This window comes from Hipposideros armiger, unplaced genomic scaffold (genome assembly GCF_001890085.2).
Source record: "Hipposideros armiger isolate ML-2016 unplaced genomic scaffold, ASM189008v1 scaffold_114, whole genome shotgun sequence".
Lineage (NCBI taxonomy): Eukaryota > Metazoa > Chordata > Mammalia > Chiroptera > Hipposideridae > Hipposideros > Hipposideros armiger.
Genome location: NW_017731464.1, coordinates 3,238,295 through 3,257,853, shown reverse-complemented (window position 1 = coordinate 3,257,853; position 19,559 = coordinate 3,238,295). Strand labels below are relative to the sequence as shown.

General features: G+C 36.4%; 1 protein-coding gene across 2 annotated transcripts in view; it reads right to left on the bottom strand.

Annotated features, from left to right (window-relative positions):
• The window catches only part of GFPT1 (glutamine--fructose-6-phosphate transaminase 1), a 79,603-nt gene that overhangs the window by 20,251 nt on the left and 39,793 nt on the right, over nucleotides 1–19,559 (bottom strand). Inside the window, exons 4-12 of one of the 2 annotated variants that reach the window (XM_019647685.1) lie at nucleotides 17,321–17,446; nucleotides 13,471–13,529; nucleotides 12,694–12,828; nucleotides 11,203–11,264; nucleotides 10,164–10,243; nucleotides 9,914–9,967; nucleotides 6,558–6,663; nucleotides 3,615–3,778; nucleotides 2,579–2,674 (exon numbers count right to left, since the gene is read on the bottom strand). In XM_019647685.1, the coding sequence (XP_019503230.1) occupies nucleotides 2,579–2,674; nucleotides 3,615–3,778; nucleotides 6,558–6,663; nucleotides 9,914–9,967; nucleotides 10,164–10,243; nucleotides 11,203–11,264; nucleotides 12,694–12,828; nucleotides 13,471–13,529; nucleotides 17,321–17,446 (882 nt within the window). The remainder of the gene's footprint in view (nucleotides 1–2,578; nucleotides 2,675–3,614; nucleotides 3,779–6,557; nucleotides 6,664–9,913; nucleotides 9,968–10,163; nucleotides 10,244–11,202; nucleotides 11,265–12,693; nucleotides 12,829–13,470; nucleotides 13,530–17,320; nucleotides 17,447–19,559) is intronic. The other variant, XM_019647686.1, reaches the window with a different exon arrangement.

Genomic DNA, 19,559 nt, shown 5'->3' with positions numbered 1-19,559 from the left:
GTTCAACTAAGACAGTCATGCTGGTTGCTCCTGCCCCTCCTTCACATCCACTCCAGAGCAGGTCCTGGGAGCCGCACCTTCCATCGTACCTCTACTGCCATCACCCTTGTCCAACTCTCTCTCCCCTGGATGAGACCAGCACTCTCCTAACCCTTCCCTTTTCTAATCTCCCCCTCCTGGAGCCTGTTCTCCACACACAGCCAGAAGAATGATCTTTTAGAGTGATTCTTTAAATAAACAAATCTGATCTCAAAACCCTCTAATGAGTTGATCCTCTTTTTCCTTCTGTCTCTATAGCTATGTATGTTTTCTTCTAAGGGTACTTTGTCTATGGACCCTTCTACACAGGGCTAGTTTCCTACCTGTGAGAAATTTTCATTCAACATTCATTCAATTATTGAGCTGCTATTTCTTGAGCAGCCACCAAGTGAAGATCTTGTCCCAGGCACTGCATGACTCTCAGAGCTCTCCACTCACAGTGCCGAGCGTGGCGGAGGGGACAGACGTGCACGCGGGGCAGCATCCTCCTGCATCTTGTCTAATTTGTCCCTGTTCTGTATCTCCCCACCCTTTTTTTCCACCTTAACTGGCTATAATATGGAACCAAGGTGTATGCTTTTGCTTTTTATCTTTCTGAATCATTTTGTGGTCTTCCTTTCAAATTTCAATACTGAGAGGGCATAGTATATTTCTCTATTTAAAGAATTAGTAAAGTGGAAAATAAAACAATGAAAAGCTTCACTGGCTTCCCAAATAACTTAGAATAGACTCCAAATCCCTTATTATGTATGGCCCTCAGTCTCCTGCTCCACGCCCTGTCTCCTGCTCAACTCTGACCCAGCTCCTGGCACTTCCCCTCCCACCCAGGCCACGCCAGCCAAGCTGGCCTTCTGGCTGCTCCCATACTATATGCTTGTCAGAAAAGTCATGACGCATTTTTGCAACAAAAAATATAGAATATGTCATGACTTTTCCGACCACCTAACACATCAAGCCTGTCCGTGCGCCTCTGCCTATGACATGCGTCCACAGACCTCGGTATGTATGGAAAAGGTTCGGGAAGAAAGGAAACAATAGATTGGGTCAGGGTTGTGCAGAGGCAAATCAGCTTGGAGATGACTCAGAACAAACACAGACAGGCTACTGGAAAGACCTGTATTTCAGAGGATGACCAAGAATGACAGGGAGGTAAGATGGTGAGATGAGCTGGTCACAGCGGTTTCCCTAAAATCAGTTCCAGCAAATTCCCCACTGGCCAAGGGAGGTCTGAGGTAATTCTGGCAGGAGTCCAAAAGTGCTTTGGAGAGAAGCCCAATTCTGATAAGGGAAGCCACAAGGCTGCCCAAGGAGAGCTCTGAGGAACACCACTGAGCACAGGTGGCTGGTCCGGCTCCATAAATGACTAGCGCTGTAACCTTGGGCAGGACACTCAAACTAGCAGAGCCTCAATTTCCTTAACTTAACAACAAAAAAAGATAACAGCTATCCTGTTTGTATTATAGAACTTTGATGAAGAACACATAACACATAACACAAATTAAAGTGCTTTGTAAAATCATGACATCTCAAGTTAGTCTCATCCTCTTCTCTTTTAGGCTGCCCCTAATTCCCTCCTGGTCCCCACTCCCCTCCCTCTCCCCGTCTCCCCGTCGCTTTACCCAGACAGGACAACATCCTGACTGGTAATTAACTGCATCTCAGCCACTCGTCCCTGCAGGGCACACTGCAGACTGGTACCCGGTTCACCTCAGTAAAGCTACGATCACGCCTGGCTCCTAAGTTTCGGGTCCCAAGTTTCCTAAAAGCTCTGCAGGTGCCCAGCCAAGGTTTGTTGAACTGAAAACGGTTACATGTGTTTAATGGTACACCGAAGCACTTTTCTTTCCCCAGGAAAATCACCCTAATATCCCTGTAACTGACAATAATTTTCAAATGTAACTTTCTAGCCTTTTTTTATAACCACTTTATTGCGGTATGTATGTCATAGCCCATAAAAAGTCACCCTTTTAAAGTGTACGGTCAGTGGTTTTTAGTATATTCAGAGTTGTACAACCATTATCACTATCTAATTTTACAGCATTTTCATCACCCCTGCCCCCGCCAAAACCCAAATCCATTAACAGTCACTCTCCATTCCCCCCTCCCCTCAGATTCCCACAACCATTAGTTATTATTCACTTTTTCTTAATCATGGTAAAATATATGTAACATAAAATTTACCATTTTAACCATTTTTAAGTGTACAGTTCAGTGGCATTAAGCACACTCTGTTGTGCAACCATCACCACCCTGCATCCCCAGAACTTTTATATCTTCCCAAACTCAAACTCTGTACCCACTAAATAGTAACTCCCCATCCTCCCCTCTCCCCAGTGCCTGGTAACCACCAATGTACCATCTGTCTCTGAATCTGACTCTTCTAGGGACACCTCATATCAGGGACAATTACACTGAAGTACTTTCAAAAGATGACTCCGCAGCTGTTTTATAAGGCTGTCAAGGTCAATGAACTGTCAGACTGTCAATGTCAACCCCCACAGGAGACTCTGAAATAATAAAATAACTTGTATGTAATTACCAGTATAATCATCAAAGTTGACTCTTCCTCTCATGGTGTTCACAACAGACTCTGGCTGCTCAAAAATCTCCTTCTGCATAAATGAGCTGAAGTTGCCTAGAGTAATATAAATTATGTCATTAAAACAAAAATTAATAAGCCAAAGAATAAAAAATTTGTACAAAACTGAAAGTATACCTCCTTTAATATAATCTTACTAATTGAAACGAAACCAAAGGTCATGCAATAGAGAACAATATTCATATATGACATTTTACCCTATATGAAGAAAAATGCGTAAGGGGGAAACATCCCATTTCTTAACTTCATACCTAAAATATGCAGTTATAGAAAAACAGGGGAGTGGGACAAGCTTAAGTTTTGGAGTCAGGTCTAGGTTCATATCAAGGTCCTATCCTTTACTAGTTAAGTGGCTCTGGGGAAATTTCTTAAAATAACAACAGCAGCTGCCTCACAGCATTGTAGTGCGGATTCATATAGCAAAGACATGACATACAGCAGTTACACAATAAATGTTAGCTTTTATTCCCACCACAACCCCACCAGAAAGGAGGAAAACCATCACCACAGTAATCATAATAGTTAATAGTAGCAAACATTATGCAGGGCTCATTAAGTGTGTCAGGTACCATCCTAAGAGTGTTACATATATTAGCTCCATCCTCAAAACACCTAATGAAGTAGGTCCTATTACCCCCATTTTATATATGAGAAAACTGAAGCATAGAGAGAATGAGAGGAGTAAAGAACAGAACACAGATTATGTTTATAAAGTATCTTAAAAATACCATGTACTATTTAAATAATCAATCTCTTTTTTAATGACAGAAGCAATAACCATGAATTAGTTTGAAGAACTACTGTGAAACTAGCAGATAATTTCTCCAAAGAATCATCCCTTTTCCTGGGATTATCCCTTCACTAATCATGTGGAAGATTTCGCTCACGCTGTGTTGTCAGGTTCCTACACTAGCACAGGAAGTAGAATGCCTCCTTTCCATTAGACACCAAGCTATTACATGACAAAAGCTCGCACCCTTCATGATCTGCTGGAGTTCCATCTGTAGGGTCTGCACAGCTCTCCCAGGGTGATCCCCCGCAGTGCGTTTTATCCGATGGATAGAAAGCCGGCCATCCACCACTGCTGCTACATCATCATCTTCAAGGAAGATGACGCGATTGGTGTGTTCTATGACAGCACTGTACAACGTTCAAGAAGATATCACAATCAATAATCAAGGACAATTGTTACAAATAAAACTACCATATGGACACAAGGAGCAAATTTAAGTACAAACTCTATCCTCCAGCCCTATCACTGACAGCATCCTGGTTATCAATGCCACTCCCCACAGGGGAGTAGGGTTGAGGGGTGCTCACTGTGGACAATGAATCAAAGGCTCTCTGTGCAGCAACACACACTGTGTTAGATTACATCAGGAAGAAGCATGGTTGTTTCTTCCTCAGTCTAGCCATCACCAAGTCCTCCAATTTTAACTCCTAAAGATTTCTCTAAGCTTCTGTGTCCACCACCACAAGCTAGTTCAAGCTACCATCAGTTCTTGGCTGGATTACTACAGCAACCTCCTAACTTGTCCACCCATATCCCCTCTAATCTCCCTCCATCCATTCATTCTCCATTTCTGCCAAAATGGTTATCAAAAGGCAACTCTAGTCAGCACTTATACCTCACCCAGCAAATCACTGACAGCTTCCCTTTGGCTCTTAGGAAAACAATAAAACGCCTTATCATGGTAAGAGATAGGAGATACCCCTATCTTCTCCTCTAGTCTCATCTCCCACCAAATTTCCTCTCTGTTCCAGTTACATTCCTGCCCATCCCAAGCTCTTATGGGCTGACCATCTGCAGAGAATAAATGTTCTTTCCTCTACCTCTTCACCTAATTAACTCCTAATATCTCCTTAACCCCTTGGGTACATTAGATGACTGAGACTCCTCATGCACTTGCTTTGCCTAAGAGCAAGATGAAAAGTCTACTCATTATTCGATTTAAGACAATATTTAACATGTACATTCTTGTTCATTTTAGAGTAGTTTGTATCAGTTGCAACAGAAGAAACAATTACAGTATTTTGGTGAAACTTGTTTGCGATACACTCCACCATAATGTCAGAAATAAGGAATACATTTTATGAAAGTGATAACAAAAGTTTTAATGAACTTTGGCAAAAAGAGAAAAAAGCAAAGCGGTGATATTGAAACTATTATAAAACCAGCATGTGTGCTTGAGTGTAATAAAGGTATGGGAGGCGCTGATAAACAGGATCAAATGCTAGCGTGGTTCCCTGTTATGAGAAAATGTGTAAAGGGATATAAGAAAATTTTTTGTTATCTAATAGACATAGCCTTTTATAATGCACATGTTTTATATTCTAATATCAACTGCACAACCAAAACAGGCATTGTTTGCTTTGTCTAGCTATTGCTGAACAATTATTGGAGCGAGTGTCACTGTCAAATTATAATTGTCATGGACGTCCTTCAAATAGCGATACACCTTTTTGTTTGCAGGCGAAAAATTGGGCACACTTTCCTGAGACTACTCCATCAACTGAGTTCAGGCAAACACCCTATAAAAAGGTGCCGTGTTTGTTATAAACATAAAATTAGGAAAGAGACTACCTGGCAGTGCAAACAGTGCCAAGTGCCACTGCATTTAACTACATGCTTTGAAAAATACCATACTCTTCATAACTATTAGTAATTTGCTTTTTTTATACCTTGAATGTATTTGTTTTAGTTTTGTGTTTTTTTATTTATTTTTGTTTTGCAGTTCTAATTACCAGAAGTCATCTCAATACTATGTATGTCACTGATTTTTTAGAAATGAATTTTTACATAAAATCTACTGCTTTTACATATTACTCCAACTACCGAAAAATTAAATCCATTCCATATGCAAAATTTTTTTCAAAGAAATTGGTACCCAAGGGGTTAACTCTCAGTTCAAGCATCATATCCACAGGACAGTAAGTCACCCTATTAATAAGCATTCTGTAGCTCTTGTCACAGCTGGAATTCTACACTTGTATGACTATTGATTAAAATTTGTCTCTTCCATTAAGGAAATGCTCCCTAAGGGCAAGTAATATTTTTATTTTTATTCATCATTAACTCCTGAGCCCAGCACACGACTTTGCTAGGGTGTTCAATATGAGGTATGAGTGACTGAAAAATGGCTGAGATACTCCTGCAACTTCCAGTTTATTTAAGCCATAACTGTCAACTCTGCAACCTACTTAATGACAGCAATAATACATCTTGACACTGACTATGCACTTTATACATATGTAAAAATTAGAAAACACTGAAGATTATTTTCTTACGGAGTTAATACATTCCCTGCAGTCTAAACTGTAACATTTTTCATTTTCAGGTCCCCTTAAATGAATGACTCAAATACTTGTTGACAGTTTGAATGATTCCATTTTATCCTCATTACTCTTAGTATTTCATTTATAAATACATCTAAGCATCTCACTGCATTTTCTCTCAAAATCTCTTAGTCTAGTACTATTTCCTTTGTAACAGTAATTATGCTGCCAATTCTAAATTGAAAAGAAAAGTATACTGGCCTAAAAGTGCAATAGGTTAGCAACTCTACGATAATTGGTGAGATACTAAGCCATTCTACTCTACAATATAAAAATCTCTCCTCCCTCCAAAACCTGGATAGACTCCTAAAATAAGAGAAAAAACAACACAGGAGCTCAGAGTAAATACACTGGAACAAGTCTCAAGTACTACTATCTATCTGTTCTTTGTAAACAGACCTCCGTGCTTTGAATTGAGAGAAAAAATGTTTGTCGAATCCCATCTCCAAAACGTCACTTTCACTTCCTTTAATTAACAAAGTTCTCCTATACAGCATGACTAGATTTATACAAAATGACTTTTTGGTTTCATTAGCATAAGAAGTTTTATTAAAAATTCTTTGAATCAACTGAGAAAGCTCACCTTGCATCAGAAGCAAAGTAATACTCCACCGCTTTTTCTTCAACAGGGAAAAGGCAAGTTGTGCTGTCCACACGAGAGAGACTGCAGCTTCCTTTCTTATCTTTGCCTAGAGCACAGAGTTAACAGAATCGGCAAACATGTAGAAACCCATGGCCAGTATATAAATATACATAACTTTCTACAAAAATCAACAAAAAACCATAGCAACACAAAATAACTTCAGCAACTTTTTAAATGCCAGATAGATGACCTTATTTCCATGCAGTAAGCCAACAAGAACAGACAAAAAGTGTTGAGTGAAATGGCAACTATCAAAGAGAGCGTGGCAGATAACAGTGCTACATTATTAACATTTTTAATATAACATTTGTTTTTTGGGTAAAAGGCAAATAATTCATTAATCGTTAACAGGCAAATCACTAACATTTCTTTTCCAGGTAAAAGGCAAATAAGCATTAATCACTAACTCTTTTGTTTAATCAAAATTATGTATAGTCTAACAACAATTTAACTATACAAAATGTGATGGGATGAATACATATAAGTTTCTATACCTAGACTCATCATAAAAATTATATGTAAAATATCAAAATTGTGCAACAAAAAATAAAACGAAGACTATTGGCACAGTAATTTTTATTATCTTATAACAAAATTTCTCTAGATTTTAAGAGTAAATTGGCGTAACAAATCAAGATGTAGTCTACACTAATTATAACTTAAAAATAAAACAAAGATACTTATAACTCTCTAACTATGCTGTATCATATGTGGCACCTACCAATAAGGAATGAAAATATTATAAAGCCATAACCCCTCCTTTCTTAAAACTGAGTTTTCTAACATTTCTTTTAAGTCAGGATAAAGTATGGTCCTTTTGCAATGATAATATCCTTTTAATTGTAGCACTTTAGAATTCTGGCATCTCTACTTAATCAAGTCACTAATGAAGATTTTTTATTTCCCTTTTTGCTCATTCACAACTAAAGTCAACACTGGAAAGCATACTGAAGTTTGAACACTTAGCCAAACATAGAAAAAAATTTATTAATTGAAGACTGTATGTCATCATAGAGACAAAAAAGCACCTTTCTCCAAGATTAGGACATAGACCTTATAACCTATGGACACAATGGCCAGAGAACACCATAAATATACTTGTAAAAACTCATATTGTGTTAATCCTCTAAAATGTATGTCTATAAATACTTGGAAATAACTATTCTTAGAAACATACATCTAAAGTTCTCCACAATCCATGATTATTTGGTGTGGTTTCGGCATGAAAAACAAAGTAGCTCTTCTCATCCAAATTCAATAGCAAAAAAGATACCACATTTATAAGGTAACATCCTAGAAAAGATAAAACTTGAGAAAGAAAAAAACAGATCAGTGTTTGTCAGGGGCTGGGAATGGGGACAAGGGTTGACAACAAAGTAGCAGCTGGAGAGAACTTTTCAGGGCGTGGAATTTTTCTGACTCTTAATTGTGTTGGTAGTTACACAACTGCATGGGTTTGATAGAACTCAATAAATTGTACATCAAAAAGAGTGAACGTTTCCCCTTCCTCTATTTTGCTTCCTGGAATGTGGATGTGGTGTTTGGAGCTCTGGTTGCCATCTTGGAACATGAGGATAAGCAACACACTCTTGGGATGACAGCGTGACGGACTGCAAAGAGCCTGGATTCCTAAAAATGTTGTGGAGCTGCCATACCAACCCTGGACTGCCTTTGTGACAGAGAAATAACTTTTACCTTGTCTTTAAAAACAGGGGTGAACTTCACTGCATGTAAACAAGTTAATTAAAAAATAAGTAAAAGGATAGCCCAGCATCTACATTTTTAAAATAAACACAACCAGTTTTGGTTATAAAATGCCCTAAAAGAGTTGAGTTTTACTATATTTTTTCTCCAAATATTTGTTATTTCATTCTTCAAGTAACAAGGTACATATATTGACTTACAGTATTTAGAAGAATATGAGGTTATCATTGCCAATTTAAATGAAAAGAATATTATTACTTGACATCTATAATTCTTACAATCTATGAAATGTCTTTCCCTTTCCATATATTAATTATTTCATCTGATTTGACTTAAGTGGAATAATACAATTATTACCACCCACTTTATTTGGTCACCTGGAGAAAACAGTAAAAGCCTGAAAGCCAGTCCAGGGTTCTTTCCTCTATACAGCCTCATCAATAAGAGGCCATACTTTTTAAATTAAACTCTGCTGAGCTGTCCACACTATCTACCTACTAGGAGCTAGAGAAATAAGGGTCACTAAAATGCAAACCCTGATCTCAAAAAGATCTGTCTCGTGATAAATTTTTCCTCCAACTTCTTAAGCATAGTCAATGTTTTTCTATTGTCTCTAAAAGCAGCCTAAAATAATGTACAAAGTAACATATAGGTAATGCATACACAAGCAGAATTATTAACAGAAATCTGGAATTCTGGATCCAAAATCTGTACTCTCACTGGTAGACTTGTTTTTCTTCTGAAAGGGAGTGAGGGGGACTAGAAAGATAAAAAATTCTACCATCTCAGGACTGAAGGTTATTTAAGAAAGTAACTTTCTGCTACAGATAAAATAGTGAAAGCAGCCACTATCTAAAAATGAATAGGTTTAGAATACTTTGCTCGTTTTTTTTCAAGAAACCAAGAATTATACATTAATAATATGGGTTCCAATTTCATGAATTTACCACTCCATGTCTTTTACATGGAAAGCTTTTAGTAATAAGTGAATGGAAAGAGCACATTGTTTTTGTTTTGTCTAATTATATCAAAATGATCCAGAGTTTGCACAGCTGAAAGTTCTATAAAGAAATAAACTTCAAACATAAACAAAAAAAGAACAATAATTCCAAATTCAAAGAAAGCCAATCAAGATATTGAATGCAAATCTAAAAGTAAAATGACATGCATAAAATAAAATAAAAATTTAAACCTACGTCAGTTAAAAGTTAGGCTGAATTATTCAAACTACCACTGAGTTCAATCTATAATAGCCTAGCAAACAATGTCCTTTTCCTAATCTTAGCATCGTATTTATAATAATGTATCCTACATGATTTAATTCAAAGAAAAAATACTTTATAATTTCAGTTATTTTTTCAAATCTCAGAGACTTTAAAGAAACAAATTACTAAAAGCAGTTTTCTAAATGCCAAAAGCAGACAGACAAAATATACTCTGCAAATTAGAAAAATGTCAAAATATGTCTCCCCATAAAATAAGCATATTTTTAGAGGCCCAGCACATTCACTCACTCCAAGAACAAAGAATTAGTAAAGAATGAACAAAAGAGGGTAAGACTCCTCCCCATCCATGCAGAGTGCATTTCCCACCTCGTTCTCCCTGCGATCCCCACCGTGTGGATTTTGATCCAATCTGAGTCCTAGCTACGGACATACAACAGAAAAAAATTCTACTCATCAGAGAAATCACAAAACAAATCCTTTTCATATCTAGACAAAACTATACATAAGAGTGGACCTGACCAGAGGAAGCGTTTATGTCCATTTAAGGAAAACAATTCTTTGTATCTACTGCAATTTATACATTTTCCCCACGGTATGATGTAGGAAGAGTTTTTACCTGTTCTGTAGAGTATTGGAATGTGATCAGTAGACAGTTTGTGTTCACTTCGTACACCAATCAACAGAGGGCTACCCCTTCTATTAGTACAAAAGTAAACAGAATTAAACCATTTTTATAAATACTGCATTAATGATATAAAATTTAAATGTGATGACAAACCACTCTTCAAATAAAGTTCAAATTCTCCCTCCAAGCTCAACTTCAGATATAACAAAAGAATGATATAAACAGAATTTAAAAAAATATATTCAGTAACAGAGGTTGGCAAACTATGACCCACAAGAGGCAGGTTTGTCTATTTTTACTGGAACACAGCCATGCCCTTTCTTTTACATATTTTCTACAGCTTTCACACTGTAAAAGCAAAATTGGGTAGTTGCTACAGATCCCACATGGCCCAGATCTAAAACATTTACGATCTGTTCAGTTACAGAAAAGATTTCTATTCTATATTCTATCTCTATTCTATAACAATACATTTGAAATTTTTCTCCCTTGTCATGTTAAATGAAAATTTTCTTTCAATATATGAACAATGCAGGAACATTTAGCACCTTCTCCTTAGTCACCCTGCCGTCAGAGATAACACTCTCTTACCAAATCTTGGGACACCTCCCTGTTCTAAAAAAGACTTCAAGATTAGGCTTAAATATGCTAGCAAAACCAGTGGTGGTACGATTACCTAGGACGCTGTCTAGTATATTTAAAAAAAACATGGATAAAGTTAATGTTTCGGGCCTGAAAGTAGACAATATTCAATATGCAAATTCACAAAGAAACAATGGTGCCCCACTATAGACAAAAGGCCAGTTATAAATGCCAAAATGTATTTGATTTATTACAGGATTCTGTTAAATGGAAACGTGGTAAAACTACTGACAAGAAGGAGCATATAAAAATATGCTCACATGAATATCTCTAAGAAAGGGCAAAGCCTTAATAGTGAAGTGTCATTTACAGTGTACAGAGAACAAATTTATAATTCAAAAGTTTCAAAGTACATATAATCATTAGTCATTATTAAATTTATGTATACCTTGTGCCAACTGCTTGGCCAGGAAAATGAACACTTTTAAATACAAGCGCAAAAGCACCTTCCTATGGAGGGAAAAAAAAAAATGCATTAGTAATATGTATTATTGATTATCAAATGTAAAATGCTTAAAACATACTGGGTTTAGCATAGAAATTTTTTGTTTACACAACTGCTCTTTTGCACTAGTTTATAAATGAGCGTAAATTTTTAGGAAGACACTTCCTCCTGAGCTTTGTGTATCCAAGACTCACTTTTTAACCACGCCTACTCTTGAAATAGGCTCAATAGATATAGCCCCCAAACAGGTCATTTTAAAAGTCACCTTTGTACATACTACCAACCTTTCTTAACAGATCATCATATCTCCTGTGCTATACATTAGTAAGGGGAGGACAGAACTGGGAAAGGTCCCAAGTCAATATTCAAAATCCCTTTCTCTGGCCCATTGATTATTCACCAGTTAACTTACACTCTTTTTGACCTTGATATTGGAGATAAATATACACAATCACCAATTATTAACATGCACATCATACCACCCCCTCAAACCAACCTCCTCAGGTACAGGAACTAAAGAAATCAAGAATGAATAAAGGAGGAACATGAGGCAGTCCAGGGGAGGAACGACCATGGAACACAAATTGGCTTATACAACGAGTAGAAACAAGAAAAGGCTGGGAAGGCACACTACTCTCCCTTGAGTAAAAGAACGGAGCAGGCCTCTATTTTCTCCCTCTTCCTGTCTCTTCCTTTACTGCAGACATGCAGAAAGTGGGAGGTGAGGGCTGGACCTTCACAGAAAAGGGCTTTGAAACTGGAAAGCTAGAGTTATGAGTAAGTAAGGGGCTGGAAATCACTATGCATTTAGACTTTTGTCGATCTGGGATTACCTTTAATCTTTAATTAGGGCAAATGGGATGGGATATAAAAGAATATACCACTTTTCTCTGGGGCTGGGAAATAATTTTCTCTAGAGGCACAGAACCAAGGAGAAGTCCCCATAAGGAAAAACAAGGAGTTGATTATGCTGGCTCAGAGACATGCAGATGTTATCCCTGAATAAAGAGTGTGCATTTCACTGAAGCTGCCCTTGTGCTGAGTTATTGACTGGAAAGAACACTGTGGTGAGGAGGAAGCAACAAAGTGATGAGTCCTTGACTGCGTGGATTGTGTGCATATTTGTGTGTGATATGTATGGGTTTGTGTGTGTGTGTATGCATAGTTTTTGGACAAACTGATTTTTAGGTTACTTTTAATTCCCATGACACTAAGCTATATTGAAAGAAGTAGAATTTTAAGTGTGTGGGAAAGGAGGGGTCAATCAGTCAAACAACACTCTCAAAATTATTCAAATTGAATAATTAAATACATGGAAAATAAAAGTAAAAAATACTTAAAAATTAGCATCGTTCCATGCTTCTCAAACTTAACTTTAAGAGTTTATTGTGATTAATGTTGGCAATAATTATCTTTAAAAGTGTGATTTAATACCATTTGTTGGATAACTCTCTCCACCAAGGTAGTAAAACTGATATCTTGACTTTCCCGATTATCATACATGTACTTAACGAGCTTGGCAATTGTCTCTGTGTCTGTTTCAGATTCGAAGTCATAGCCTTTGCTTTCCTGTAATTAGAAAGAAAAGAAAAATTGAAACATTTAAGGTAGTGTCCATCATATCCAAATCTCTACAGAATTTTTTCCCCAAATCTCAATAACCAATTTCTTACATTTTTTTGACCATAGTACCCCATTACCCACTTTCAAATTTAAGGTCACCATTTAATTATAGTGAACCCAAAACAGTGAGGTAGTCTGTATAACTGAACATACACTTATAATTACATAAATCTATACATGCCATAATGAATTAAATTTTAAATAATTAAAATATAATGAAATATATAATACTCACAAAACACTAATTCCATAATGAATATTATTTATTTAATAATGACACTGTACTATCCAGTACAATAGCCATTAGGTATATGTGGCCATTTAAATTTAAATTGATTAATGTGAAATAAAATTTCAAATTTAGCTCCTCAGTCATACTAGCTCAATAGCCATATACGGAGAGTATTGAGAGTGGTTACTATATTGTACCATACAGCTATAGAAGGTTTCTATCACTGCAGAGAGTTCAACTGGACAAAGGAGGGAAGGAAGGAAAGAAGAGAGGGAGGAAGGGAGAAAGGAAAAAAAAGAAGGAAGGAAGGAAGGAAACTGTCAAAGGTCAGTGTCTTTTTAGGTCACCTTACTTACCAAAAACTTTTTCAAGTCTTTGTAGTTGGTGATGATTCCATTGTGAATAACAATAAATTCTAAAAGAAATAAAGGTATTGATGACAAAATATTACAGGTCTGGTAAACATTATAGTCATTACTGTTACTAGATTTTTCTCAAGTCAAAAATGTGTCACATGCTATACTTCACGGTATAATCAAGTATTACTGACTTCGTTATCAGATTATGCTGAGGTAGATTTATGTGCATTAGTGGAAGCACCAGGGAGATGAGTATAGTGGGGAAATACAATAAACTAGTGTCTAGAGACATCAATTTCAGTTGATGTCTAAACTACTAAACTACTAATCTAATGTCACCATGTGAAAGGAGCAAGTTCCTTGGGTCGGTATTCTCATTTGCAAAATGAGAGGGTTGAACTAAATAACTATTATTCTCACTTCTTTGTTCATTCATTTTATGCACAAAACATTCCTAGGTTTAAAGAGAAAACCTTTCAAACTAAAACAATTAACCTGATTTACACTAAATGCATTTAAGAACTAAAGTTAAAGAAGTTAAAGTTAAGAAGTACAAATTGGCAGACACAAAATAGTCATGGGGATGTAAAGTAAAGCATAGGGAATATAGTCAATAATATAATAGTAAATATGTATGGTGTCAAAGGTGCTACTGGAGGAATCACTTCATAAGTTACATAAACCACTATGTGTAACCACAATGCTGTACACCTGAAACTAATATAATATTGAATGTCAACTGTAATTGGGAAAAAAAAAATACTAAAGTTAAAAAGTCAATAAGAAAAATCAGTTGTTATTCAGTTCTATAATTAAATTTATTTATCTGGGGTCCAGACAATTCCTGGAATGTCAGAGAAATAAATGTTAAAACAGCATTCCATACTGTTCTATACATATGTTTAATACATATGATAGTGGGATGTTTTCATCTTTTTTGATTAAATAATTTTGAAAAATGTAAGACTGGATAATCAAGAGTTGACAATATTATTATTTGTAGCTATTGACAGTATACATATAGACTAATATGAATTTATTATTTAAAGTTCATGTAAGTGAGGAGAGAAATTACCACTAAACTCAATTTTATAATAAACTATAAAAATGTTTTTAAAATATTTAAAAATCTGACATTTTTGTCTGACATTAAATGAATTTAGACTGAATGCATTCATTACAAACCAAATAATAAAAATTTTCACTAGATTTTTAAAAAAGAAAAGATACCACAAAATACTACAAAAATAAATCTTTTTAAAAAAAGTTTAATTCTAGAACATAGAGAATTGTAAATAGCTGATAGTTAACATAAAGCCTAAAATTTAAAACCAAATTCTCAAAATATAATCTAGCTATAAGACCTTGTCAGAATTAAAAGTTTGAGCTATTGTTAGCATTCTAATCTGATTCAATAATAATTCTGTGAAGCACAGAAACCTAAAAAGGTAGCTTCTGAATTAAAGTAAAAATCTTATCTTAAAAAGGATACACTCATACACACACATACATACACATATATACTTTTGTAGGTATTTGCTTATTTTTAAAAACAGCAGACACTAAAAAAAATTGTTAAATGACCATTTCCAGGGAGACATAGAATAAGGAAACTAATATAAAAAGACTTACTTTAGTATGCTTTTTTAAATAGGTGTGACCTCAGAACTATGCAAACATTTTAAATAGTTGTAAATAAAATTGATTTTTAAAGAAAAATCAATCCCTAACACTCAAAATAAAATAAAACGTATTATAATAATGCTGTATCCAGCGGGTAGCACAATCACATAGAGAAGGATTATTCAGTAATTTGATTATACAGCCCTAGAGAAAGATACCATAAGGACAAAAAATTAACAAGAAAAATTAACAAACAACAGTAAATATATTGTTATGCTAGTGTTGGTTATTATCCTGTTTTATATATATCATGTGACAGATAAATAAGTACGTTGCTAGTTTTAAGACCTACGTATTTAGGTGTAATTGAAAGGAGATACACAGATCAGCGAGGCTAAGTAAAAACCTTATAGCCCTGAATTTGAATTGTAAGTGTTAATGTAAAACAACGTTATGTTTTATCTTTAAACTGCGCATGTGCACACAGAGGTACATGCATTTCCTAGCTCTGCCCACTGAAAAGGTCTAGGTGCAATGAGCACTTCTAGGACCTGGCGTATAGTCTTTAAGTATCATTTCCACTAAAAAGAACTAGGACTGCCTTAGAGAAATGGTGGATTCCAGGTCTGGGGCAGGATGAGATGAACACGACACATCTTGACCTACCAGAAAATAACACAAACTATTGAGCCTACTAAGGTCCCATCAAAAGGACTCAGGAGCCAACCTGAATAAGCTCCCAATGGCCAAAGATGGAAAAATCTGTGCATCGCTATGGATAATTAATTACTTCAGTGTTTTGAAACAGATGAAATATTTTAAATCCTTGAGTTTATTATAATAATATTAAAAGGAACTCATTGTTCATTTTACAACATTTGAACCACTTCATTTTGGAAGAATGGTAAATAACCAGGAAAAACAATCAAACCTTTATCCTGCCTTTTCTATATACCCTGTACTTCAGGGTAACCACACAGTTGATGTAGAGAAGTTTCTCTTTATACAAGTATGTGCCACAATAAATGATGGAATGATAGCATTAGACTACCACCATTTTAAAACTTCTAAAGAAATAATTAATCTTGGCAATGATCATGCCAATGATCAATGACTGTTAACAATACAAAAAGAAAAACATCCAATATTATGACAAGAAGAAAAATCCTGAGGCATCCAAGTAAATTACAGCAGGCCAGAGGGTGGAAAGAAGAGACAGGGGGAGCCAATCCCTAATCAGTTAACAGAGGCACACGCAGAAACCAACAAAAGACTGCTCACATTCCTGAATGTATGTTGAAACTTTGACTCAACTTTATTTCAGCTCTTATCTAGAAAGAACAGCCAACCACCACACACCACCGCATCCTGCTTACGCATGAACTTTCCAGACTGTTGCCCACAACCAATCCAAAAGCAACAAACACTTCTTCCTTACCATACACCTATCCCTGAACTACCCCGCTTTACCTATTCCCCCTCCCTTATCTAGAACCGATGTAAATTCTTCCAAATCATGTTACATCTTTCTTCTCCAAACTCATTGTATAAAAGAGCCCCGTCAATCCCAGGATGGAAGACATGTTTGTCTTCTCCATCTAGCCCTGCTGCCAGTAGTTTAGACTGTATGTTTCAGGACCTGGTCTTTTTTCTGGCTAGCAGATGGCTCAATAAACCCTTTCTTTCAGAAAAACTTTCAACCTCACAGGTTACTGTTTAACAATTATATACCTCCAGATGTAAACAAACACCATACCAATTTATAATAATAGGAGGGACAGAAAGACATGTTAAATGACCCGTGCATGCAATTAACAAGATCTATACTGTAGAAAACTCTATAGAACAATAGAGAAAACTGCAAGGAAAAGGAAAGAACACGAGAAGTCTCTTAAGAGACTTCAGAAACACATCAATCTACTGAGTCCTTACCTTTCAGATATACACTTAAATATTTACTAATTAAATGCTACAGTATCTAGTTACCTGTGATACAGCTATCTATATGACATCTACTGGTTTCCAAAATAATCTGGAGGGGTACAGATAAACATGACTTATCATGTACTGATAAATGCTGAAGCTATATTCAACAGGTTCTATATACTCTCTACTTTATGTTTGAAATTTTCCACATTAAAATCATGAAACCATCAGGGCTTCCGTTCTTCTCCCGTTACTGGCCCGCTACAGTCATTCGAAAGCACGTGCAATCTGTCCATACCGTTGTTTTTATCAGAGCGCTGTGGATGGCTATTGACAGGATTGGGTTCGCCATGGGTTGCCCAACGGGTATGAGCTATTCCAAGATGGACATCAAATTCTATGTCCAAATCCATATCCTGTTGTTCTGAAGAAGATAAAATGAAAAAGTCCAATATTAAATCATGCTATAGAGATAATGCTATATAGTTATTACAGTGCTGCTTACCTGGAATAGACAATTATTGAAACTGAAGATCAGGCATATTCAAAATAGTAATTAAAAGACTTATAAGAAAAATCAGTACCATTTTAACCAGACATATAAAAGTAAATTCATTTTCTCAATGCCACAAGACCTTATGACAATTTCTTTGGTCCCCAGTAAATGTAAACGCATCACACAATATAAACGGCAATTATGGATATCACCCAAAGTCAAAGAATAGGTCCCTGTGAAGAGAGCAACACTATAAAAATATGACGTTATAGACTAATACTCCTTGACCTTGAAAAGCAGCTATTCTAGTTCCTTTTCCCTATTAGCTATCTCTTCTTTCCTCAAAAAAAAAAAGACAGTTCTAACTATTTAATAGTAATGTCCTCCTTCTAATTTCCTAAATACAAAATTCATCTGGCTAAGATAATGCTTATCAGATAAAGAAGCTTATCAGAATTAGGTCTAAATTAAGAACAAATTTCTGAATAGGAAATTCCAAGCACTTTCATCAGTCTTTGTGGTTTTTACACTGGCTAACCAGGGGTCATTCTAAAACACAAATCTGATCAAGGAATAATTAAAATCCTTGAATAGACTTCCATTGCTTATAAAAGTGGTTTGTATCCATATCTGCATGTCATTTCCCAGTCACAGGGATTTGCCAAAAGATCCTCAAGTTCAAACAGCCAGAGAACCATTTTCTCAAGATAAAGCCCTACCACCTTTTCAAAGCATGCAAGGTACTTCACCATCTGTTTCCCTTCTACCTTTCCATCCTCATCTCCCACACCTCTCCAATTACTCCTCAAAGCTCTCAACACACCTTGTACAAATACCAGCCAACATTGAGAATTTAGTGCTAGGTTCTGAAGGCTCTTACCACGCTACCCAAGCCACCATCATCTCTCACCTGGATGGCTTTACTTCAACAGAACTCTAACTGGTTTCTTTGTATCCAATCTTCCATCTATACAATCTAGTCTTTGCACACCAGCCAAAGTGATCCTTTCAAAACGGAAGTTAGATCATGTCCCTCCCCTACACAGAACTTTCTAATGGTTCTCCACGACACACAGAGTAAAATCCATCGTCCTGAGGACCCTGCATGCCCTAGCCCTCGGCCACCTCTCCCGCTCCTGCCGCTCTTCCCCTCGCGTGCGGTGCTCTAGCCCCACTGATTTTCAGCTATAAGCAGGCCATACAGGGTCTTGGCACTTGGTGTTCCCTCTACCTAGAATTCCCTCATTCAGACAATCACATGGTCTGTGCTCAAATGTCATCTCCCATACTTCTTCTCCATAGCACTAATTACTACCAAACATTATATATTTGTTTTCTAGCCAGTAAGTTCCATCAGGGCATGGGGTTTGCCTATCTTGCTCTCTGTTTTGTCCGCAGGGCCTAGAACAGTGGCTGGTATATAATAGGTACTCAACAAGTATTCATTTTGTTATTGTATCCTCACACTATTCTGTGAGGTGGGTACTAGTGTCTCCATTTTACAGAAAAAGAAACAGGCTCAAAGAGGTCACAGAATCTGCCTGCCATAGGTCAAAGTGAATAGGAAAGACAGAATTTGAACCCAAATCTGGTTGATTCCAGAGCCTAAGATTAAAACCACAATGGTAAACTCTGCTGCACTATTACATTTATGGCACTTGTCCACCTGGCTTCCATCAGAATTTGAATTCTACAAAAGCTGCAGCTTGATTGATGGTCTTTGAACCCTAAGTACTAATAGCTACATAGGGCAGATACTCAGATCTTTGTTGGATGGCTCAATCAATGAGAAAAGATAATCATCAATGTATTCTTTCCTGGCTTACCTGAAAAGGACACTATTTATCACTATTTTACAAGCTAATGTAAGCAAATGAAATCATCTGACTAGTTTTTTAGGCTAACTAAAATTAAAGCAGTATCTCCCGGGACCGGCCGAGTGGTGCCGATGGTTAAGAACTGGCTTGGGATGCCAGAGGGCCCCGGTTCAGAGCCCACATATGAGGGCCAGTGACACTGCCCTCTACAGCTAAGATGCTGA